General features: G+C 34.7%; 1 protein-coding gene across 1 annotated transcript; it reads right to left on the bottom strand.

Annotated features, from left to right (window-relative positions):
* Nucleotides 1-945: 945 nt before the first annotated feature.
* On the bottom strand, nt 946-20,074 carry hacd4 (3-hydroxyacyl-CoA dehydratase 4). The gene is made up of 7 exons (XM_015345158.2): nt 19,999-20,074; nt 18,675-18,781; nt 17,246-17,373; nt 15,763-15,875; nt 14,833-14,939; nt 4,074-4,205; nt 946-3,175 (listed from the first exon to the last, which is right to left on the bottom strand). Exons 1-7 carry the CDS (start codon nt 20,001-20,003, stop codon nt 3,093-3,095), a joined length of 675 nt encoding a protein of 224 aa, XP_015200644.1. The 5' UTR covers nt 20,004-20,074; the 3' UTR covers nt 946-3,092.
* Nucleotides 20,075-21,204: the final 1,130 nt, after the last annotated feature.

The following is a 21,204-nucleotide window of genomic DNA, read 5'->3' as shown; positions in this document are numbered from 1 at the left end:
TACATAAAAACAAGCAATATTTCTGCTCTTAGCGAAAAATGTATTACAGTGCAATTTTTTTTATTGCAGTGGTAATTACTGTGTATATGCATTGGCCAACTTTTTTTCTCGTAAGAATATCTTATGTTCTTCATTAAAGATAATATGAGTGTAAAAGCAAGATTATTTGTGTTCAGTTTTAAGTTACAGCAAAAAATGTTGCACAGTCATGTATTACTACTGATACTTTGATTTGAGTTAGTTGGAGTGGGCAACACACAAAATGTACATATTTAATACAACTGAAATTAAGAACTGAAAATAGTGCATTCATGTTACTAGTGAAAGTGAACGTTTATACAAATGTTTATACAGATGGGAAAACACAATGAACAATGAATCAGACAATGACACTACTTGAAATATCATAAAAGTAACAGTTTGACAGTCCTGAAACCAAGTGATAGGATGTTTCTACTGTAAATGATTACCATTGTACTTCAAAGCCGTCCAGCTTTTCCAGAAAGGCCTGCAATGATCAGTTCATTTTCTTCAAGAAGTAGAACAAAATCTGTAATCATCATTTCAGCATCCCATTTTGTAAACATGCATTTTATAGGTCATCCCTGAAGCTTTATTTCCTCAAATGACACCACTGCCCTGAGGCTGAAAGTGAACATTAAAAAAAAAAGCATTTATCCTAAGGAGCATAGAAAAATGAATTTAGTTTTTTTTTTATAATTGGCATGTCTGGAAATATCAAAGTCCCTGTATAGAAATCTCAACCTGAGTTATATGTACTCTGACAAATACAATAAACAACCAATTACATTTTGTATTAATACAGTGAAACACTTCAGCAGTGTCTTATAGTGCAGTGAATTCAACCAAACCAGAAGGCACTCATGAACAGAGAGAAAACCCATTTTAAAGGGTCTGGACAAAGAACAGCCTTAAAGGTACATGTATCTTCAAGACAGCAGGAACTATGTTTTTAATATAGTTAAATGAAGTGACCAAATTACAATAATAATTGGTTAATAAAACAACAATGTGGATATTAGAAATATGGCCTGACCAGGCTTACAGTTAGGCAGTTAAGCACAAAGGATAGCACTCTTATCATGCCATATATGCATATACATGTTCATAAAATAAATACTGACAACTGAAAGGCCATTTCCATGCCCATCCCCTTACCACTTCTCACACACTTCTCACAGTTTTTCAGTCATAATTCAGTCATCAACATTTTTTAAACCAAATTTGTGTATTTTAACACAACAATTATAATAATATGTTGCAGCATATAGAAGTTAATAATACCGTGTAGACACTATGTTTATTGTGGGGTCTGTGCGCAAGCTGGAGACTTAGCAGAGTCCTGTGCAGTTGTCCTATGCAGCATTTCTCAAGTGTGTTCTCCAAAGGGAAGACTTGCAAACTGAGACACAAAAATGCTAATGACCTGGAGAATGTAATAGCCATTACAGTTATTGACAGACTTGCATCTACAGTATATGACTTATAATGCATTCTTAAAGGGAAATGGCTAGTATATGAAATGAATATTTCACTGAGAATTTCACTGAAAAGTTTTCACATAGTTGCATTAAAAATATTTTATAATCTTCAGTTCAAAGAGAAGGTTTGTAAAATAGAAACTATGTATGTATATTTAGTGTGTATATACAGTATATTAAGTAAATAAACTTGAAAATCTGACTAAGCAAAAACAAAGTTCTACATTAACAGTATTAGCATAGAAGAGCCAGGTATTAGAAGCACTTAAAATCTCCAGAGTTTGATGGTGATCTACCAGTTGTGTATTTAGCAAAAGGATGTTATTCATAGGCTATTACAACTCTAAAGACAGGTTTAACACCTACTGTAAAATTGCTAAAGTAGCACCCATCTATAAAAGAGACACAAAACCAAGCCCTTTAATTACACACTAATTATAACATGAAAGGTTACGGAAGCAATACTTTGAACTACGTTAAAAGATCGTCTGTGTAGCAGCAGGACTTTAGGGCATAGTCAAAATGAATTTAGAAAAGACAGGTCTTTTCTTAATTAAACGCTGTTCTTTGAACAAGCCGACAACAGGATTACATTCGAACGGAGCATGTGATACGGCATATTAAGATTTTCATAATTTTTTCTCTATAAATTTTCATTGTAATAGATCAATTTCTAAGTAGCAATCAGTAGGCATCCTAGATGAATCTATAGAGAACTTAGTAATAGAAAGGAAACAGTATAGATAAGAAGTAAATACTCAAAATGGGGTGTAATAAATGGAGTGCAACATTTTCTGGATCAAGACCAGTGCTCTTCAAAACAATCTTGATTATATAGTTAGTAACCTAATCAATTTTTGCAGCTATTAAAATATGAGAATGAGCAAATATTGTAGAAGCTTGCAAACAAAATCCAACAGGACCTGGACAGAATTGAACACCTGACAGATTACATTTACTGTACACAAGAATTACATGCAAATAGTCAAAACAAACTATGGATTTAAGTTGGGAAGATTAAGATTTTCTGAAATTAGTGCAACTAAAAACAACCGCAAAACTTCACTGATATAAAGAAATGTCCTATGGTGACAAGCTGTAAGAACTAAATTAAGTCTTGAACAGAAAAGACTATGAAGGGATGTCAAGGGTCCCGTCAAAGGTGATCAATTGTTTTCTGGTGAAACACAAACCACAGGATACAAGTGTGCATTTACAGATGAAACCAGAAGGCATTTCTTACAAAAAACTGTTAATGTATGTAAAACAACTCTCCAGCCATGTCAAAGCTGACTTCTTCCAAGAAGTGGCTGATTGATGTGCTTCTTGGATCACTTATCTACCCAAATCTGAGGAGCTAGGTGGTCCTCCTCTACTTTGTAACCTTATGGTGTGTTTGCAAATCATACATTTCAAGTTTTCATATAGTAACATTACAAATATTTTTTCAACTTCAGTTCAAAGGGAAGGGTTGTAAAACAGGAATATATATTTAGTTATACTCTTCTTTCTTTTTCAATTCCTTCAAAATGAAATTTAGCCAACACAGCTCACAGAGGTTAAAGTAATTCAGCTGTTGGGGTGAATTTTTCATTTCCTTTTCAGCTTTTTATTGTTGCCTTCCAGTTGCTGGTTTCTTTCCACCAGTAGCTGACTGATGTTTATGCAGGCCCCTAAAATATAATAAATTCAGTTATCACACAGAGCGTGATCTGATATGTAACACATGCACATGAAGTAATAGAAAACACAGTATAACATATTCATTTTAAATACAATAAAAATATTGTACCAGAACAATATGTACCATAATATGTGCATTAAAGAGCACTAAAAGAGCATTCAAATGCACAGTTCTAGAATTGCAACAGTTGTAGACAAAGTATAACATCCACTGAAGCAAGCTATTTTATTACATTTCTTCTACAGCATCTATATTAAGATATCTCAATTAAGCCGTGACCTCAGTAAGTCATGACTTTTTAATACAAGGCCACTGAGTACCTACTGTACTGTATGTGCCCAATGAGATGCCCGCCACTTAATGTCAATTAAATTAATTAAACATTTTATTTTTTTTTAAGAAACTTGAGACTGTAAGGTGCCAGAAAGTCCTAGTATATTTAATATCGTCATATTTCATAAGATCCAAAAATTCCCTAGGTTTCCCTGTAATTGTCTTTTCAACAGCTGCTGTCAAAATGTAATCATATTCTGCCAAAATACACAATGGTGTACACATAATGATAACAGGTTACAAGTAATGGCATTCTTGGAAGTCCAATCACAGTTCTAGTTCATTTTTCATATTTTTAATAGTATTTTATATGTTGAAAAAATTCCCTAGGTTTTGATGTGATCTGTTTCTCCAGCAACTGTTCTCTAAATGTAAACCTATTCTGCCAAAATACATCCTGTATGGTGGACCTTAACAGGTTACAAGTAATGGCATTCCTGTAGTTAGAATAAAAAAATCTTAGAAGCAATTATTGTCACAATGATTAATGTTAAAAATGTGATAGTCTTATTATATTGCATTCTAAAGTAATCGTAAATACAGAGTATACTTACCAACAGCAAGTACTGGCATGTAGATCTGTAGCACATAAGGAAAATGGATGTATATTGGTGCTGGTAGTGTCACATTAAATGAAAATGTTCCCAGGGTTTCAAAGAATGGTAAGGATTGATAAACAGTGATCACTATTCAAAATAAAAAAAGCAAAAAACAAAAATGTATAAATTATGATTTTATCCAGTTAATAAAATGTATACAGTATGTAAATGATTTATATAATATAAATATAGCAGCTGAAAAACATATTCCTATCCTTCGCATGTTGTCTCATTTTGTTAAATTGCAAAAAACAATGGAACAAGTAATTCCATACAAAGAACAAACATCATTTGGCTGTGCAGCCTTCTTCATGTGTTTCTTTTTGTTCCTTTGCTGCCAGCACAGCTCCATGTTTGATGTTCTACAAATATAATCTTTCAATTTTTCAACTTCATCCCTTGGTTTAAAAGCCCTTTGGCCTTCATGGTTGAATCCCTATTTGAAATTCACATGAAGCACTATTATTGCACGCTGTCAGAAGCCATTCAACTTATGGTGTGGTTCCCGCCGTCATTTCCTGAATTAAAAAAGCAACTTTAAATGTTTGCATCCCTCCTCAACCTCATCTCCACCTTTGCAGCCGTAAAGCCTACAAAGCTCTCACTCTACATGAGGCTCCTAGTATCCCTTTCCTACAGCCAGTAGGCAAGTTATCAGAAAAGCAGGGTTAATACAAATCTTACTGTGACACTCATTGAACATGTTTTATTATATTCTTGGGTGTTGTTATTCTTTCTGAACAGCTAAATGAATATAAATTTTCAGCTTTTCCTTACACTAGCTTCCCTCATACATTGCATATACATATACGTGCTTTAATAATTGTTCCAGCATATGATTATAATTGCAAATAATACTCAAAGCTGAGACCACAGGCATGCACGAAACAACTTCAAGGTAGCAAGAGTTAAAAAGAAAAGTGCAGATGTCAAACATGCTTGATGTTTATGCTTGAGGCTATTTGTAAGAAAGATTTACTGCTTTATATTGACAAATCATTTTCACCTTCCAGGCAATGTACTGTAGGGAGGCAATCAAAAGGCAATTATAATGCTGTTATGTTATATAGTTGTGTAAGTGTACAATTTAAATTAAGAGCTGTTATTTTAAAATTGTGCAATACCCTAATAAGAACAAATTTTTAATTATTTATTTTTTCATTTTAGACACCACATTACAAAATCAATATTGCTGCCCTGTAGTCAGTTTAAATAAGAGCAACCAGGTACATTCCTGGCCTTAAAGGAATTAAAAAATTATGATCTGATTCAAGTACTTAATGTCCAAAGGCACTACCAAACAGGTGAAATAAGTACCAGAAGGTAAAAGAGCTGTGGTAGTCAGAAACAAGCTGCTCAGATGTTATTAAAACTGATATGGGAGAACCCTGGCTTCTTTTAAAATTGCTGGCTGAGATCCTTAGATCAGTTGGCTAATAAACTAATAAATGGGTCAAATGGTCTCTTTTCATTTGTAACTGTTATATTTCAAACTTCCATAAACTAATTTCTGATTTAAATTAAATATCTTACCATATTCATTTACAAAAAGTCTATACACCTCTATGTAAGTTTTAGAAAAAAAGTACATGGATTTTACATTTTTATTATATTTATGGTTGAACTGTTACATAAGCACTACATTGCCTTATTGGTGAGTAAGTAAGTGATGAGATGATAAAGCTTGTTCAACATCAAGCCTACTTGAACATCACAAAAAACAGAAAGGACTCAACGTGCCCTGCTAATCAAGAGAGAAATGCCTTTGGTATGTTGGAGGTTGTACTAAATCATGTAGACTTGACAGTAATTGAGCCAAGCTCTTGCTAGTGATGACTCAAGGTTTTGTGTATCCCACACAGGTTAACGTCGGGAAGGCTGGCACTGACATGTGGGATAGTGTGCTACAACTAGATAGTTGTCTACAACAGACCGATCAATGGGAAGGTCTGGACAGCTCCACTTGTGATGAATGATAACATTTTTATTGTCCCCTGAGGGAAATTTTTTATGGACACCCAGCACTCCTGTACATTTAAATAGAATAGAATGCAAAAAAGAGAGAAGAAAAACATTGCATATTTTACCATTGCAAAAAATAATAAAAACATTGCACATCATTCCATTGCACATGTACGGTATAACATAACAACATGTAACATTTATAACACATCACAAAAACATATTGCACTCAAGTGGGTCATAAGAGACAAAATTGTGTTTATCCTTGACATTTGCGTTGACAGCTTTAATGGATAGTGGAACTAAGGAATTTTTGTATCTGTTTGACTTACATTTGGGAACCCTAAAACGTTTGCCAGAAGGAAGAAGTTGATATTCAGAGTTGAGGATGTGGGAAGGATCTGATATAATTTTTCTTGCCTGTTTGATTAGGGATTTTTCAAAGATTGTCTGCAGGGAGGGGTGATGTTTCACTCTCATGACTTTCAAAGCTGTCTGGATGAGGCGGGTAATTTGTGATTTAAAATGAACTGATAGATTACCAAACCACACTGAAATACCATACCTGATAATGCTCTCGATTACAGCACGGTAGAAGAGTAGCATTACTTCCTGTCGAACCCCAAACATTCTTAGTCTTCGCAAGAAATATAAGCGCTGCTGAACTTTGGAGCAAACTCTCTCAATATGAGTAGACCAGCACAGGTTACGGTCTACAGTATGTGTACACCTAAGTATATGAGTCAACCTGAGTGATACGTTTGTCGTGGATTACTACCTGTGAGTGATCACCAACTGTTCTGGGATCGTAAACTATTTTGTTTTATTATCAATCAAAATTAGGCTATTGTTGTCACACCATTGCACAAATCTGTGGATTTCTGACATGTACACAGATGAGCTTCTACCTCTATGCATTAAGCCAAGAACAGCTGTATCATCTGAGAATTTGAAAATGAAGTTGCTTTGACTACTGCTTGTACAATCATTTGTAGCACTGAGGCTAATAGATCGTGACTCAGAAAGAGTTTTGTTGACCCTGACATACTGTGTGCGGTTTGTTAAAAGTGAATGGTACCATCTTATAATGTTATGATTAACGGACATTTGCTTCAGCGTACTCATCAATAGATGGGGCTGAAGCGTATTAAATGCAGAGCTGAAGTCCACAAACAGCATCCGAGCATCGACATTGGGGTCTTCTAGGTGTTTTAGAATAAGATGCATAATGCTGTTTATTGTATCATCGGTACCCCGCTGGTGTTTATACGGTACGCAAACTGATATGGATCCAGTACAGTGTTCACTTCTGAGCACAGCACGGATTCCTTGATCCTCTCAAAGTATGGCAACCTGACTGCATGTCACTACATTGATTAAGTCTCTAGACCTCTCTTAATGCCTTTCTGTGGACTGAGTCTCACATGACAACATTCTAGCTGCACAACCTCGTGTTGCCTGTGCAATTTAGGCTTTCTTGCACAACGAGACTGACAATTTAACTGTGAAATATCTACTCGTCAGACCTGGGGTTAGAGATTAGTGAACAGGCACATTCTTATCAAGGCAATACTTATCACATACAGTATGTATTGCTTACAAGAGTGGCTACATACTTCTAACCTGTGACATCCTCCTGCTGATGATGTTAATCATAAGAAATGGTACATAATAAATGTTCTTTTACCATGCCTATTTAATCAAATGTGGTGCACAAACTACAAAATGTTTTGTTTAATGTGCTACATGGAAAACCTATTTTCCTGATAACTTTGAATTTGTGATTAATTTATGTTGATACTGAGTATATTATTGAATAGAACAACCAGCGAGGATGTTTTACGAAGTAAACTGTGTGTGACAGATAACCCCAAGTGAAATGTTTTTTCTATTTGTCTTCCTAAGAATATGAAATGTGGAAGAAAGAGATATTTGCTAGTACTGTGGAGATTGCTGACAGAACTGGCAGGCCTTCAAACCAAAAGAGCCACAGACTTCCTGCATTTCAGATGGATCTCTAGCCTTTTCAATGTAACACTTAATTTTGTAAACAGACATACAGTATAGCGTGCCTTGCAAAATTATTCACCTCCTGCCAACATCACATTTTGATTAATTAAAAGTAGGGTATATAATTAATTGAAATCTTATAATCAAACTGAACAGCATTATCTGTGGAAGATGTTAAATGTTAACAAAATCTGCAAAGAGGAAATCTACATTTCATTTTAAGGACTAAAATATTCAGGCCCCTAAGTCATGTGGGAGACGTCTGGGAATTGAGGCTCAGCATTCTAATACAAAACTCATTCAACAGATTACTGTTTTTGGAATTCCAGCAGGCTTCCAAGCTTTATTTTGTAATGCATTATAACTAAATACATTTGGAGACTGCTCAGAAATAGCTTAAAATATTCATACAAAATAATAATAAGCTTTAGAGAAGAATGCTATTACCACCTCTGTTTTACGACATTTTACAAACTGCTACTACTCCTTAAATACTCCCTTACCTTTCCCTTAACCAGTCTAAAACGCCACAACAAGACAGCCTTTTAGAAATAAACCACTGTAATTAACCCATTTCAAAATGCACCTTTCAGACTGTAATGCAGTTAGTGACTAATATACAACTGGTATTACTAATACACACCTGGTGACATGCAGAATACAAATGTCATTTAGACTGAATTTGTCGTTCCTAATGGGAGGCCCATGGTTATTACAGTCCTTCCATGAGATAACTTGCCACAGTCAGTGCATGGTGGTTGAACCAACTATCAGTATTTTTACTGTAGATACTATAGGTCTACCAGCTTTGCACAGTGGGATGGTATAGTTTGGACTCTGGGTGAACCAGCCACTCAAGGACACTCGTTCACTCTAGTCAAAACACATTAGTTTGACTTTAGCCTTGTGCTTCAGGTACATCCTTCCAATGTGTGTGTGTTTTGTGAGCTTTACTTCTTGAGTGATTCAAGCAGGTTATCCTCTTGGATTCACCTGTACTTTGCACCATGATGTCACAGGCTCCTACTAAGTTTTTATTACCTAAACCAAAAGGTAAGTTTTACAACAGCGGGCAAAATAAAATCTATCCAAACCTTACTGTAGTTTAAGTTCCCAGGAACCATACACATACAGTGTAGGAGTAACAGACCATCTACCTCTCTGCACAAGCCTTCTGTAACTGCCTGTTATTTCTGAAGCTTCTCCACACACAGCCCTTAAAGGTATGCTGCAGCTTCATACACATATTAGTCAAGTGACATTATACTGTATAGTCAAAAGAACCACCCTTCTTTCCACACACTTTTTTGTACTTTTATATTTTCATAAGAATGGTTACACAATTGTCCTACATGGGTAAGTGATTGGACACCAGTATATTTAAAAGGATGGAGATAGACCACAAGAAGTGACTGTGGAATCAAACCTCTATCTGTCCAATTACCATCCTCCTGTGCCATAGTTTTGGCCTTTTCTCTCCATATAGCTTTGGTCTGGAATTGTTTTTAAATGAAAACATATAAACATATAATTTTAAAGCAAATCAGTTTGTTAGTACAATTTATTTTGCAGGCAATGAAATCTCATCCCATCCATTTTTCCCTACGTCCTAACCAGCTTCCCAGTCACTGCTGATGAGAAGCATCCCCATAACATGGTACTACCGTCACTGTACTTCACAGTTGTGATGATGCTCACTGGGTGATGTGTTGGGTTTAAGCCAGAAATAACACTTAGCAAAACTCCTTGGTCTTTGTGATCGATGTATTGATTTGTCATATTATTATGTGCATTGTGGCTTGAAATTTAATCCATTAAGAGTACTTACGGATACAAATGCATTTACTCTTACATCAAGTTAAACCACTTTAATTAGACGCAGAGAAGGTCCAGTGCAATGATATGACCTTACAAACCCTTTTTTTGCACTTGCACTGATTTTGCGTTGCCGTAGCAATAGAGTTAATCACTTATGCAATTGAGAGTCTTTCAATTTTCTTTAAAAAATTAATTAACTTACAATGAGCTCTATTTTTCTGTCTATTCTAAATCTAAGGCTGTTGAAGGGTATTGTATATCGATTATACATTTTTGGATTTCAAATTTTCGAAGTTATAATGTTTATTAGGAAATTATATTTTAAAAAGATCTAACTGTATGGTGCAAAGACCACATCTGATGAGGGTTTAATTTGCCTGATTAATTTTATTCAAAGCAATTTACATTTGGACCAGTTAATAGAGATGGAACATCTAGGTCAAGTGTACAACAGCTGTACCCTATGTAGGGATTTGAGCCCACAACTCTCCAGGTTAAGTATGTTAAGTATCCTAACCACCACTCCAAACTTCTGCCTACTGATGGTGGATAGTTGGAGCTCCAATACATTTCTAAATGTCAGATACTGTGGCTAAAAACTGAAACCTGTAAAAATGTGTCATTAGACATTGTTTCATTAACTAAAACAAGAATGCTATTTCCTTTCACAACAGAATGGCCTACCAGAATGGCCTATTGATTTCCTTCTGATTTTTCCTTCTCATATTTTAATAAGTAAGAACTGCAGATTAAGACTGCCGATGTATCATAATAGAATTCCATTATATTGTATGATGTTCTTAATGGTGTGTTATAATAATAAGTTAACACCATGGTTGTGTTCTATTAGCATACTCAGTACTGTGGTTGGTAAATTAGTATGAAGTCAAAGACTCGTATTAAAGGCACTATTACTGCAGTTCTTTTCAATGTGCTGTAGAGAGAGAAAAAAGAGACATAAGGCTACAGCCATGATCTCCAATATTTAAGTGATCTGCTGCTTAGTTATACAGTAGTTGCTCAAAGTAACATCCATAGTCTCTTTCCCATTTCCTAAATATGTTTAGAACAGTCTTGAAGCAAGACTACAGGACATATAAACAAATGTAATTTGGCAAATAAGCCTGTAAATGATCGAATTAATGACAAGCTATTACAGAGAACAATAACTCATTTAATGGGAAGTTGAAGAATCCCAGTATAACAAAACTTGGCCAATACAAATATTTACTTTAAGCAGAGTTTTACAAAAAAAACATTTCAAGTTTCATTTCTTTACTCTTAACATAGGAACAGCTAGTGTTAAACAAAAATCAACTTAAACAGAAAGCATGCATGAGACTAAAGTACAAACAAAAGACATCAGGAATTTTTATCCCCATATTACTTCAGTTCACACTGCTGATCTCTTCCTATCTTATAAATAAGGCACCATTTTTGTACAAATTGCTAATACTTTTAAATCAAGGGAAAGAACACTTTTAACTGTCCAGACCAGCTCCATCAATTTCAGCATTCAGATATAAAGTTGTATGCAAAAGTTTGGCCAGTCAGTACTTAGTAACACCCCATTTGGCAGAAATCACAGCCTCCAAACGTTTCTTGTAGCCAGATAACAGTCTTTATATTCTTGCTTTTGGACTTTCCCCCCTGCCGACTCTTCCTTGCAGAGCGCTTCTAGTTCAGAAATATTCTTAGGTCATCTTGCATGCACTGCATGTTTGAGATCTACCCACAGATATTCAGTAATATTCAAGTCTGGGGACTGTGAAGGCTATTCCAAAACCTTAACCTTTCATTTCCTGAAGTAGTTCATGGTTGATTTTGAGGTATGTTTTGGATCATCGTCTTGATGTAATATCTAACATTGTTTCAACTTCAGTTTCTTCATTGACTGTGGGACATGAGCTTCCAGGATTTGTTCATACTTAGTAGAATCCATTCTTCCCTCTACCCGCACAATATTTCCTGTGCCACTAGCTGCCACACAACCCCAAAGGATAACAATCTTAAAAGTTGGCAAGGTGTCCTTTTCTTCAAATGCTACTCTGTTTTTTCTCCAAATGTACCTTTAGTGATTGTAGCCAAAGAGTTCAATTTTTACTTCCTCAGACCACAGCACTTGGTTCCAAAACACCTCTAGCTTATCTAAGTGTTGTGTTGCATACTTCAGATATTGACTTTTGTGATGAGACTGAAGGTAAGGTTTTTTTCTGATGACTCTTCCGTGCAGATCATGTTTGTGCAAGCAACCCTGCACAGTGGACCGGTGCACCACTACTCCTGTGCCAGCTAAACCTTCCTGCAGGTCCTTTGCAGTGATATGGGGGTTCTGGTTTGCATTTCTCACCAGTCTACGGGCAGTTCTATCTGAGATTTTTCTTGGTTTTCCAGATCTTGTCATGACTTAAACAGTTCCCCTTAACTTCCATTTCGTAATGACATTTCGGACAGTGGAAATTGCAAGCAGGAAGCGTTTAGATACCTTTTTATAGCCTTCCCCTGCTTTGTAGGAGTCAATTATCTTTATTTTCTGATCCTCAGTCAGCTGGTTAGAGGAGCCTATGGTTTTTGAGTGTAAGCACAACACCCTGAGAGGTTTGAAGAATTTATTAAGCTCTGGAATTGTCATCACCTGACTTAGATTAAGGCCTAATGAATTAAGTTCTGAGACCTTACAGAAAAATAACACTAATGGATCAACTAATGCATCAAACTTTTGCACATGCCAAATTTAATGTTTTATATTTTTCAATCTGTTAAATTTAGCAAATAAACAGTAACTGTGCATTAATATTTGCAGAAATATGTCAAGTTTAAATTTGTTCGCTGCAGAGGTTGTGTTAATTTCATTTCACTTAGAAAATCAAAATCAAGAAAAACATAATTTGGCCAGGGGTGTCCAAAATTTTGCATTAAACTGTACATTAATCTGAACATGCCTAAAAATACAGGTCAACCCACTGTATAATAATTTTATGCTCATTTAGACAAATGTAGAACTTATATCAGTTTCAAGTATAAAATAAATGTGTAAATAAATCAGAGCAAGTACTTAATGCCCTATTGCATAAAAGTCCTGACACAGCTGCTACATTTCCCTTAAAATTATTTAATGCAAATTACTAAATTTAATTTCATGGCATTAACATCAGGAAGTAAACAGCTCAGAGATGGGGATGGACAATTAAAAAAAATTAGGGCACAGACCTGGCAGATTTTGTAATATTTTTTTCTATTTGCTGTCTGTATTCTATCTTATGAAGGTATTAATTGAAAAATCATACAAAACATTAGGTCTGCTTTATTCTACAATAACATAGCAAAATGCACAACTGTATTGGAACTGCCTTCACTTTATAATTTTATAAGTTTTTCTTTTTTCATGGTTTGTCAGAAGCCAATAGTAACCACATGCATCAGTACTTTTTGTAATGTCATAGTAAAGTACAGTCTCTTTGCTGGTGAGTTTTACTGTAACCAACATAATGTCTAGTACAAGGTTGAATGAAAGCTGTGATATCGTTACATCACACTTGATCATATTCATTTGCCGAAACTGTTCTTAAGAAAAGTATGGCTAGGCTACATTTTACCAGTGTGAAAACTATGACAGCATAGTCAGACGTCTGTTCTTATTCCTTAGGTGTGCTGGCTTGTTTCGCTGCTTTCTTTTGAAAAGAGAAAATCTAGTACAAACAATGTCTATGTGAACTGCTCTTTTTGTGCCAGACATTAATGTAATGCAGTAGTTCCAGGCCCTCAAGGACAACAGTCCAATGGATTTACATGTTTTTTCAACAATTTGCCCCCTAGAAAAACTATGAAATTGATTTAATAGAGTGAAGAAATAATCAGTTAATTAAGTAGGAAGAAAACCACACAAACTGTAGCATTTGAGAACCCCAGGATTAAAATACATCAGAAACCTAAAAGCAATCATTTATATCATTACAAGTAAAAGCTTAGAGTACGTCTGTTCACATATTTATATATAAATTGCCTTGAAAAATAATTTCTCAACAGTTAAAGAAAACAAAAATTCTCTCCTATGCGAATTCTTTTAAAATAAACTTTTATTTCGAATTCCCAAATGTTTGTGAACTGCCTGAAAGTAGAACCAGACTGCTGATGCTAAAAGTTATAAGAACAGTATAATGAAAGGCTGATTCAATCTTTTTTAAGATTGGCAAAAAAAATATTTAGATTGATAGTACTGACACTGGAAAGAAGCACATTTTCAACAAGTCTCTCGTCTGGAGAAGTTTTGACACATATAACAAAGAAAAAAACCTGCGGACGTTACTGTTTTAAGATTTGACATTTTAGCAGGCTTCTAAGGCTTTCACTCACGGTTAGGGATTATCAGACAAAATTAGAGTTATGTAACACAATGAATGATTGCTATTCTGACATTAAAATCCTAATTTAATTTTGATACTGTATCTTTATTATACTATTTGATGGTTCTGTATCAGAATATACACTACAGTCTTTAAATAGTGCTGTATTTGCCTGAATAAACAAGATTGTTTTATTAATTAACTATTAATATATTTCTTGCTATTAAGGTACTGTATAGCATAAACGTTTCGCAGCAAGCAGTGGATGAGAGATTCCTCAGATCTTTTGCTTTTGCTTAGACAAAAGTAACAGATAAAATCTGTGTTAGTGTTACACAAGGCATTAAAGAGAGTTATCAAAGCTCACCAAATAAGGTTAAGAGAATCTGTTTTCATTTACATATTGTCCCCAGGACTGTAAACAAAAATACTCCTTACACATACTCATAGACAAGTGGTTACAGACAGAAACAAATTCGTCATTCTAAATCTGGCACAAGAAATAGCAGAAAAATTAACAGTGAAATGACAGAATAAGAACAGCATTTCAACATGTTAAAAATGGAAATTGTGAAGCTCACCTTCAGCAAGGACTGCTAGAGGGTATACTGGAATCCATAGGGTAAAATGAGCCCAAGTAAAATTGTATGATGGAGTGCTTATAAGAGACAGAAGTCCATATGGATACCTGCACAGCACAGAAAGCCACTTTATTTTTTCATCACTTTTGTTAAGAGTTTTTTTTACAATATACAGAAGAATGCATTCTTTATGTGTATAATTTGCAAAGTCATTATTAGCAGCAATAGACTCTTTCACCTTTAAACTTGCAACAGCTGATTCTGATTCTTTTCACACCTAAAATATATATACTGTAGCACTCATGTTAGAGCAATGTTCTCTATGTTACCAGTATTTATCACAAAATCTGACATAAAGAAAAATGATTTTAAGTCTCTAGCATCTTTGAACAGCAAAGTGGTCTTTATCTCCATTTACTGTATGTTGACGTTTGCAAAATGAAGAAGCTTAACAAGACAAGATAAGGTTTTAGTCTATACAGGTATTTGACAATCCTTTAAAGCTGGCAGAAAACCAAAGTATGTCTTTGGTTAAAATCCAGAAGAATCTTCTTTCATCTCCTGTATAATTCTCAATAGAATTATCCATGTACCTCATTGTTGTCAAGCTGTAGGGTTTAATCTCCTCTGAGGTACAATAAAGAGGTCTTTATTCAGATGTAGTAGTCGGGATGTTACCAATTCTTCACTTACTATTGATGTCTTACCTTGATAACAATGATAACACATTGCTTCTCTTTTGCACAGCAAAACAAATTTCTTTTAACATTAAACTAAATAAAATCTGAATTTTTTTTGTTACTTTGTGTAGTAACAAGACATTGACTGAATTAAGAAGACAATTAAGAAACATGAGAAAACAATACAAAGTTTTTTTCACTGATGGGATACAAACCATTGTTCAATGTAAATTTATAAAACAATACTTACTGTAACAGGCCTAGAATATTCCACAGATAAAAAAGCATACAAACGATATATCTGCTTTGCATCTCCTCCTGGCTTACAATTACTACAAACAAAATGAAGTTTCTTTCCAGTACCTGTAAGTAGGAAATACAAAACATAATACCAGCAAATATTATTTTTCCATTTTATGTGTTTCTTTCAATTATAAAAGAAAAAAAGAGTTAGACAAATTAAAGTATATACTGTATCTAGTCTTGTTAAGCAAGGAGAGCAAAAATTAAGCTCAATGGGACAGAGAGAATTCAATTGCTCAGCATTGCAGTGGATGGTATCTCCTGAGATCTGAACTAAAATACACATGTACAACCAAACGCCTGCAGGTCATTGTGCTTCTAAACAAAAATATCTTCTTGTTTTTTACAGAGATAAGTCAAGGTACAATAATCAATTCAGATAAAGTGACAGCATTCTTTGCCCAATCTACACCAAAACATATTTAAAAAGTATGTACAGGCAGCAAGTTCCAGGTTTTTGTAAAAACCTGTACTTCCACTTTTCTGTTCATAAGTGTTACACCATGAACAAATTACACAATACTTACACAAAATCATTAAATAGACTAACAGTCTCATTGATACATCTCTTTATTCATTATCTCAAAAGAGATTTACAGGTTCCATTTCAGGTTTTTAGGTCTGAAAAGCAAATTATGCCAGTATACCAGTTCCCATAGTGTAAAATTTACCGTAAGAAACTTAAAACTACTGTCACTCCCCAATAATCTTGGCAGCGTTCAGACATTATGGCAGAGTGGGTGTTATAAAACTTGCCTGAACAATGAGGGATAGGCCTTTGGAGATGCATAAGACACCTTACCCACACTACACTTACAGACCTTTTTCAATGGACAGGACAGTGAAAAGTAACTTTTTTAATGAGATTAAGAACATATTCTGAATTCAGAACTTAAATCTAATCATTAGAAAAATAAGAACTTCCTGGTCCATATGCATTTTTAAGATCAGCCAAATATGGAAGTAGGCTCATAACTTTTTTTTACCTAATTTATAAAGAGAAAGCTATTACCTGACCCAGGGGTCATTCCATGTCAACTCAGCAAGAGAGTCCCATAAAGATTCATAAACCCCCAACATCTGTTTTCCAGAACTTCACAGAAAATGTAACTTTCCATCTCTCTCTAGAAGTATTCATAAGCCTGTTTGCTTCATAAACACAATTTTTGGGGTCCTTGGAATAACTCTGTTACATATTTATAATTGAGTTCAAATATTTGACCTAGTTTTATACCTGATCTTCCACTGCACTAAATACACACACACAATACAAATTGTGAAATCAAACTTTTCCTGGGTCTTGGATGAGTTCACAAGGAATGATACAATTTTAAAAGCATTTGAGTTGAATTGTAGAAACAGGCACGTGTTAAAAAAAGCATGAAGATGACATTTTAATTTATAAAATATACACTACATAAGAAACATACCTGTAAGAACCTAGGCAGTAGTTTACTGTTCTCAATACCATCTAAAATATGGAATAGCTCCAGCACTGACAACAACTGGCACAAGCTCATAACAACTCCAATGGAATAGAACGTATCTGCCAAGGCATCTGAAAAAGAGGAACGAAATGGAGGCTTTTTAGTAGCTCCGAAGAGGTTACATGAACTTTTAATGATCACTTCCATAACTCATACTTTCAGATTGCAGCTTCCAGTGATGCACCTCTGTACAAAAACATTTTGCAATTAGTTTGATGGCTAATATTAGTTTACTGGAAAAAATTACAAATAAAATATTTGCTAATTTTGTGTTTACTAATAATCTGTAACATTAATGCACTGCGAAACATACTATTAATAAAATGCATATGCCATACATGCACGTAGGTGCAAACATCTGTTGTCCCAACAATACTGTATCCCTTGAATGCAGTTAGGAAACATATGTCCCTGAAAAAACTATGCTGTATAATATTCAATTTCTGATGGAATGCCTCTCTGCAGGACCTGATCTGATACAAGACAATGACATAGAAAAAAAGATGCCTCTCTTTCTGTACAGCCTTATGCACACATGGAAATATTTTTTTTATCTTGGTGTTGCCATCCAAACTAAAAATAAATAGGTATGCCTCAGAGATCAATACATTCCAGAGTACAGGTCATGAAACACTATCCATAGATGGACCCGTCAGAGCATACAGACATACAGTAATTGTTTTGTAGAGTAGCTATTTCATTGTGAGTCTGTACCTCTTAGGCGCAAAAACGTCAGGATTCAATACTTGTCCAGCATTGTTCAGAATGAAGATTATATTTTTAAAAAAATCCTTTTTAGGAATCTCATATTCAAACAAAGATTGACTCCTGTCATGTTCATCTTTGAAAGAATTTTTGAAAGAATCACTCATTACATTACATTATGTTAAATTATTAGATTTCCATTTAATGTTTTATGGAAAAACTACAAATAATTCTGTTGCATCAACACAAAAGGTATGTAATCTGGATATGTTACCGTCACTGACTATACGATCCTGAGAGTAGTGACCAACTTTCAAAATATAATCTTTGATTTATTTTGAGTAGTTTTATTTTTCAGTGAAGCAAATGTGTAAAAATCCTTCTTTATTTGTCCGTCGGTATGAACATTAGTTCTAATTTCAGATTGGTAGAAATAGAAATTATATTCTACATTTTGCAAAGAAAAGTGCATGATTAAATTAGTGGCTGGGCAGACTATGACTTGGGGGTTAATATGGTAAAGGAGAGAAGAGGAGACCTTGAAACATAACCTAATAGTTATTTTCTCTTTAGTCATATTTGTATGTATACATATGCTATATTTAAAAATATGCCATGTTCATCACTAGGCAGAATTGTTTATTATACAATATGCCATCTTTCTTACCTTTCCCAAATGAAAAAACTCTCGCTGTCATGTTTGAAAAAATCCATGTATGCCCACAGAACTGCAGCAGATTATATATAAAAAGATACACAAGCCTAATGGTGTCCCTTTGAGAAAGAGAAAAAAGTTAAAATCTTGCAATCGATGACACTTTAAAAGGCGTCATGTTAGAACAATGTTTGCAGTTCGTCACTGAAGTAAGGCTTTTAAAAATACAGCGTGAACAGACTTATCACCCTTCAAGTACTGTACAAACGTGAAGGATACAAAGGGATATGTCAATAATGAACTCGGATCTGGTAATGTAGTTATGTATTATATAAATTATATGTTTTTCTTTTTTTAATATCCTCGTTAAAACTTCCATGAAATATGATTTAATGTAGAACGTAGCATCATTTTTAGAGAAAATCCCCCCCCAACCCTAATATTGTTTTCAAACACTAAAATAGTACGGTTGTCAGTACTGTTGAAACACACCTTTAATATTCTGCTAAATAAAAAAACTAAATAACTATGATCAATTGTAATCATATTTTTCGCGCCATGTTAGGATGGAAATATAAGAACATAAACACTTTAGTTTATGTTAATTAGCACGCGTACATTCCTTCAGAGTTGAGGAAGGGATCCGCCCTCAGACTGAACTTACATACAGCACAGCCCTTCCAGAAATGCTGCTAAACGTGCTCAGAGACGGGTCCTCTGGTGCGTTTTAAATATGGTTTCTATGAGATTGATCTCAACTGCCATTTCCAGAGTCATCCCATCACTAACAAGCTAAGGACGTGAGGTGTTAAGTCAAACTGTACAAGACGCAAAAGCTTTCTTTAATAGATTAACCTTATTCTTGAAGTTGTTCCTTACGCGAGATGCTAAATAAAACCTCCCAGGTGTACACACCCAAAATTTGAAATAGTGGTTGAAACTATACTAAATCTATAACTTATATTTAATTATCGTTGCAACTGCATCAATACGCTGATTCAAGCGATGTGCAGCATTCGACCTCTTAAATTTCAGAGCCTTGTTTTTTTTTATTGTGTTTATACTTTACGTAATACCTGAGCAGAACATGGTTTATCAAAACATATGGATTAGAATGAACAGGCTACGACAGGAACTCTCCTGACCCTAGGGTGTGTTCACATTCAAAAGTGGGTTAACTTAAGGTTTCTTCACAAAGAAACCGAGTTATAAACATATTGTAAAATGCAATATTAGTATATTAACTTTTTTTTGGTACAAACTTCACTAAATGTACTTTATACCCACTCCATGTTATCGACAGACCAAAAGTTAGGCAGTTGGAATCATGCCCTACCTCATTTCAGTCTACTCGTCTGATGTTCTATCCCTTTCAAGCAGTTTCCTTAAAACCTCTGTTTGAGAAAGGCAAATCAAGGAAGTGAAAGTATCTCGTACGGAACTTGACGTCAGAAATTTTTCTTTTTTTCAGAGTAAATTCTTTCTGACCATTGTATAACCCCAGTAAATGGTAATACTGACAAATGTTTTCAATGAGATCTTGAAATAACTATCCACAGCTCTTATCCAATGTACATTTCTAATGCATAGCCTATTGTATGGCAGTTGTTTGGTAACAGCATAGAGAGCTTCGACGTGTAAATTACAGCCTATGTTAAATATTAGAATGGTTAGGATGTAAAGTTTGATTTGCAAGAACTATACATAAAATACTGTAGTGCCCTCACTGTGTGCCTTAGCAGATGTGCACCCCGATGATGTAGGTGCAGGTTGTGTACCGCTGCCGGGGGATGGACTGAGGGGCCTCAGGCTGGCAGTCTAAATAGTGATTAAAAAGGGATATGTGCATAGTTGTGTTGTTTGTATAAAGGACTGCAGACTTTTTTACATCAATAGGTCAGAAATGTTCATTCATGTTGGGTGTGTAACTCTGTGACATGAGAATCCCTTTGTCAGTGAGAAATACATTTTATTTGTGTCTGGTACCCCTGAGACAGAAGGCTTATAAGAGGACTGGATTCTTCTCCCCGCTAAGCGATTATGGACTCATTGTAACTTGTTGTACTAGGGTGCTCAGGGACTGTTATTATTTGTGGTTTTGCTCTAAACTCTGTATTCTTTTAAAAAAGAATGTATGCTTCTTGCTTATTGTACTGCATTGGCTTATTCATTATTCAATATTTACATGTTGGCTACAAGGAACCAATTTGTCAATCTTTGCTATTACAAATCCAATGTTCCACCTTTACTATTTAATATTTACATGGTGCTACTGTACTTGATCTTTGCATTCACCATGGAAGCTAGGGTTTAACTGCTATATTTTTGCACATAACCTGTTACCTTTTTGTTGTTTTGCACACTGCCTGTTGTCTTTGTCTTTCTTTTGATACACAATTGTATTGTTGTTGTTGTTGTTGTTGTTGTTTTCTCTTTGTACTACTTATGTCTGAGAGCTAGCTAAATAGCATTTTGTTATACCATATACCATGTATATGAGTGTAATGACAATAAACTTGAAACTTGAAACTTGAACTATACC

This window comes from Lepisosteus oculatus, chromosome 1 (assembly GCF_040954835.1).
Source record: "Lepisosteus oculatus isolate fLepOcu1 chromosome 1, fLepOcu1.hap2, whole genome shotgun sequence".
Taxonomy (NCBI): domain Eukaryota; kingdom Metazoa; phylum Chordata; class Actinopteri; order Semionotiformes; family Lepisosteidae; genus Lepisosteus; species Lepisosteus oculatus.
This window is presented reverse-complemented; position numbering and strand designations above follow the sequence as displayed.

Bases quoted from the DNA above. Each gene is read 5' to 3' on its own strand.
- hacd4 (XM_015345158.2), bottom strand. The intron at 17,374-18,674 runs GTAAGAAAGATG...CCTCTTTTTCAG, and splicing joins AGTTTTTTCATTTGGGAAAG to ATGCCTTGGCAGATACGTTC. The intron at 3,176-4,073 runs GTAAGTATACTC...ATTATATTTTAG, and splicing joins CATGCCAGTACTTGCTGTTG to GGGCCTGCATAAACATCAGT.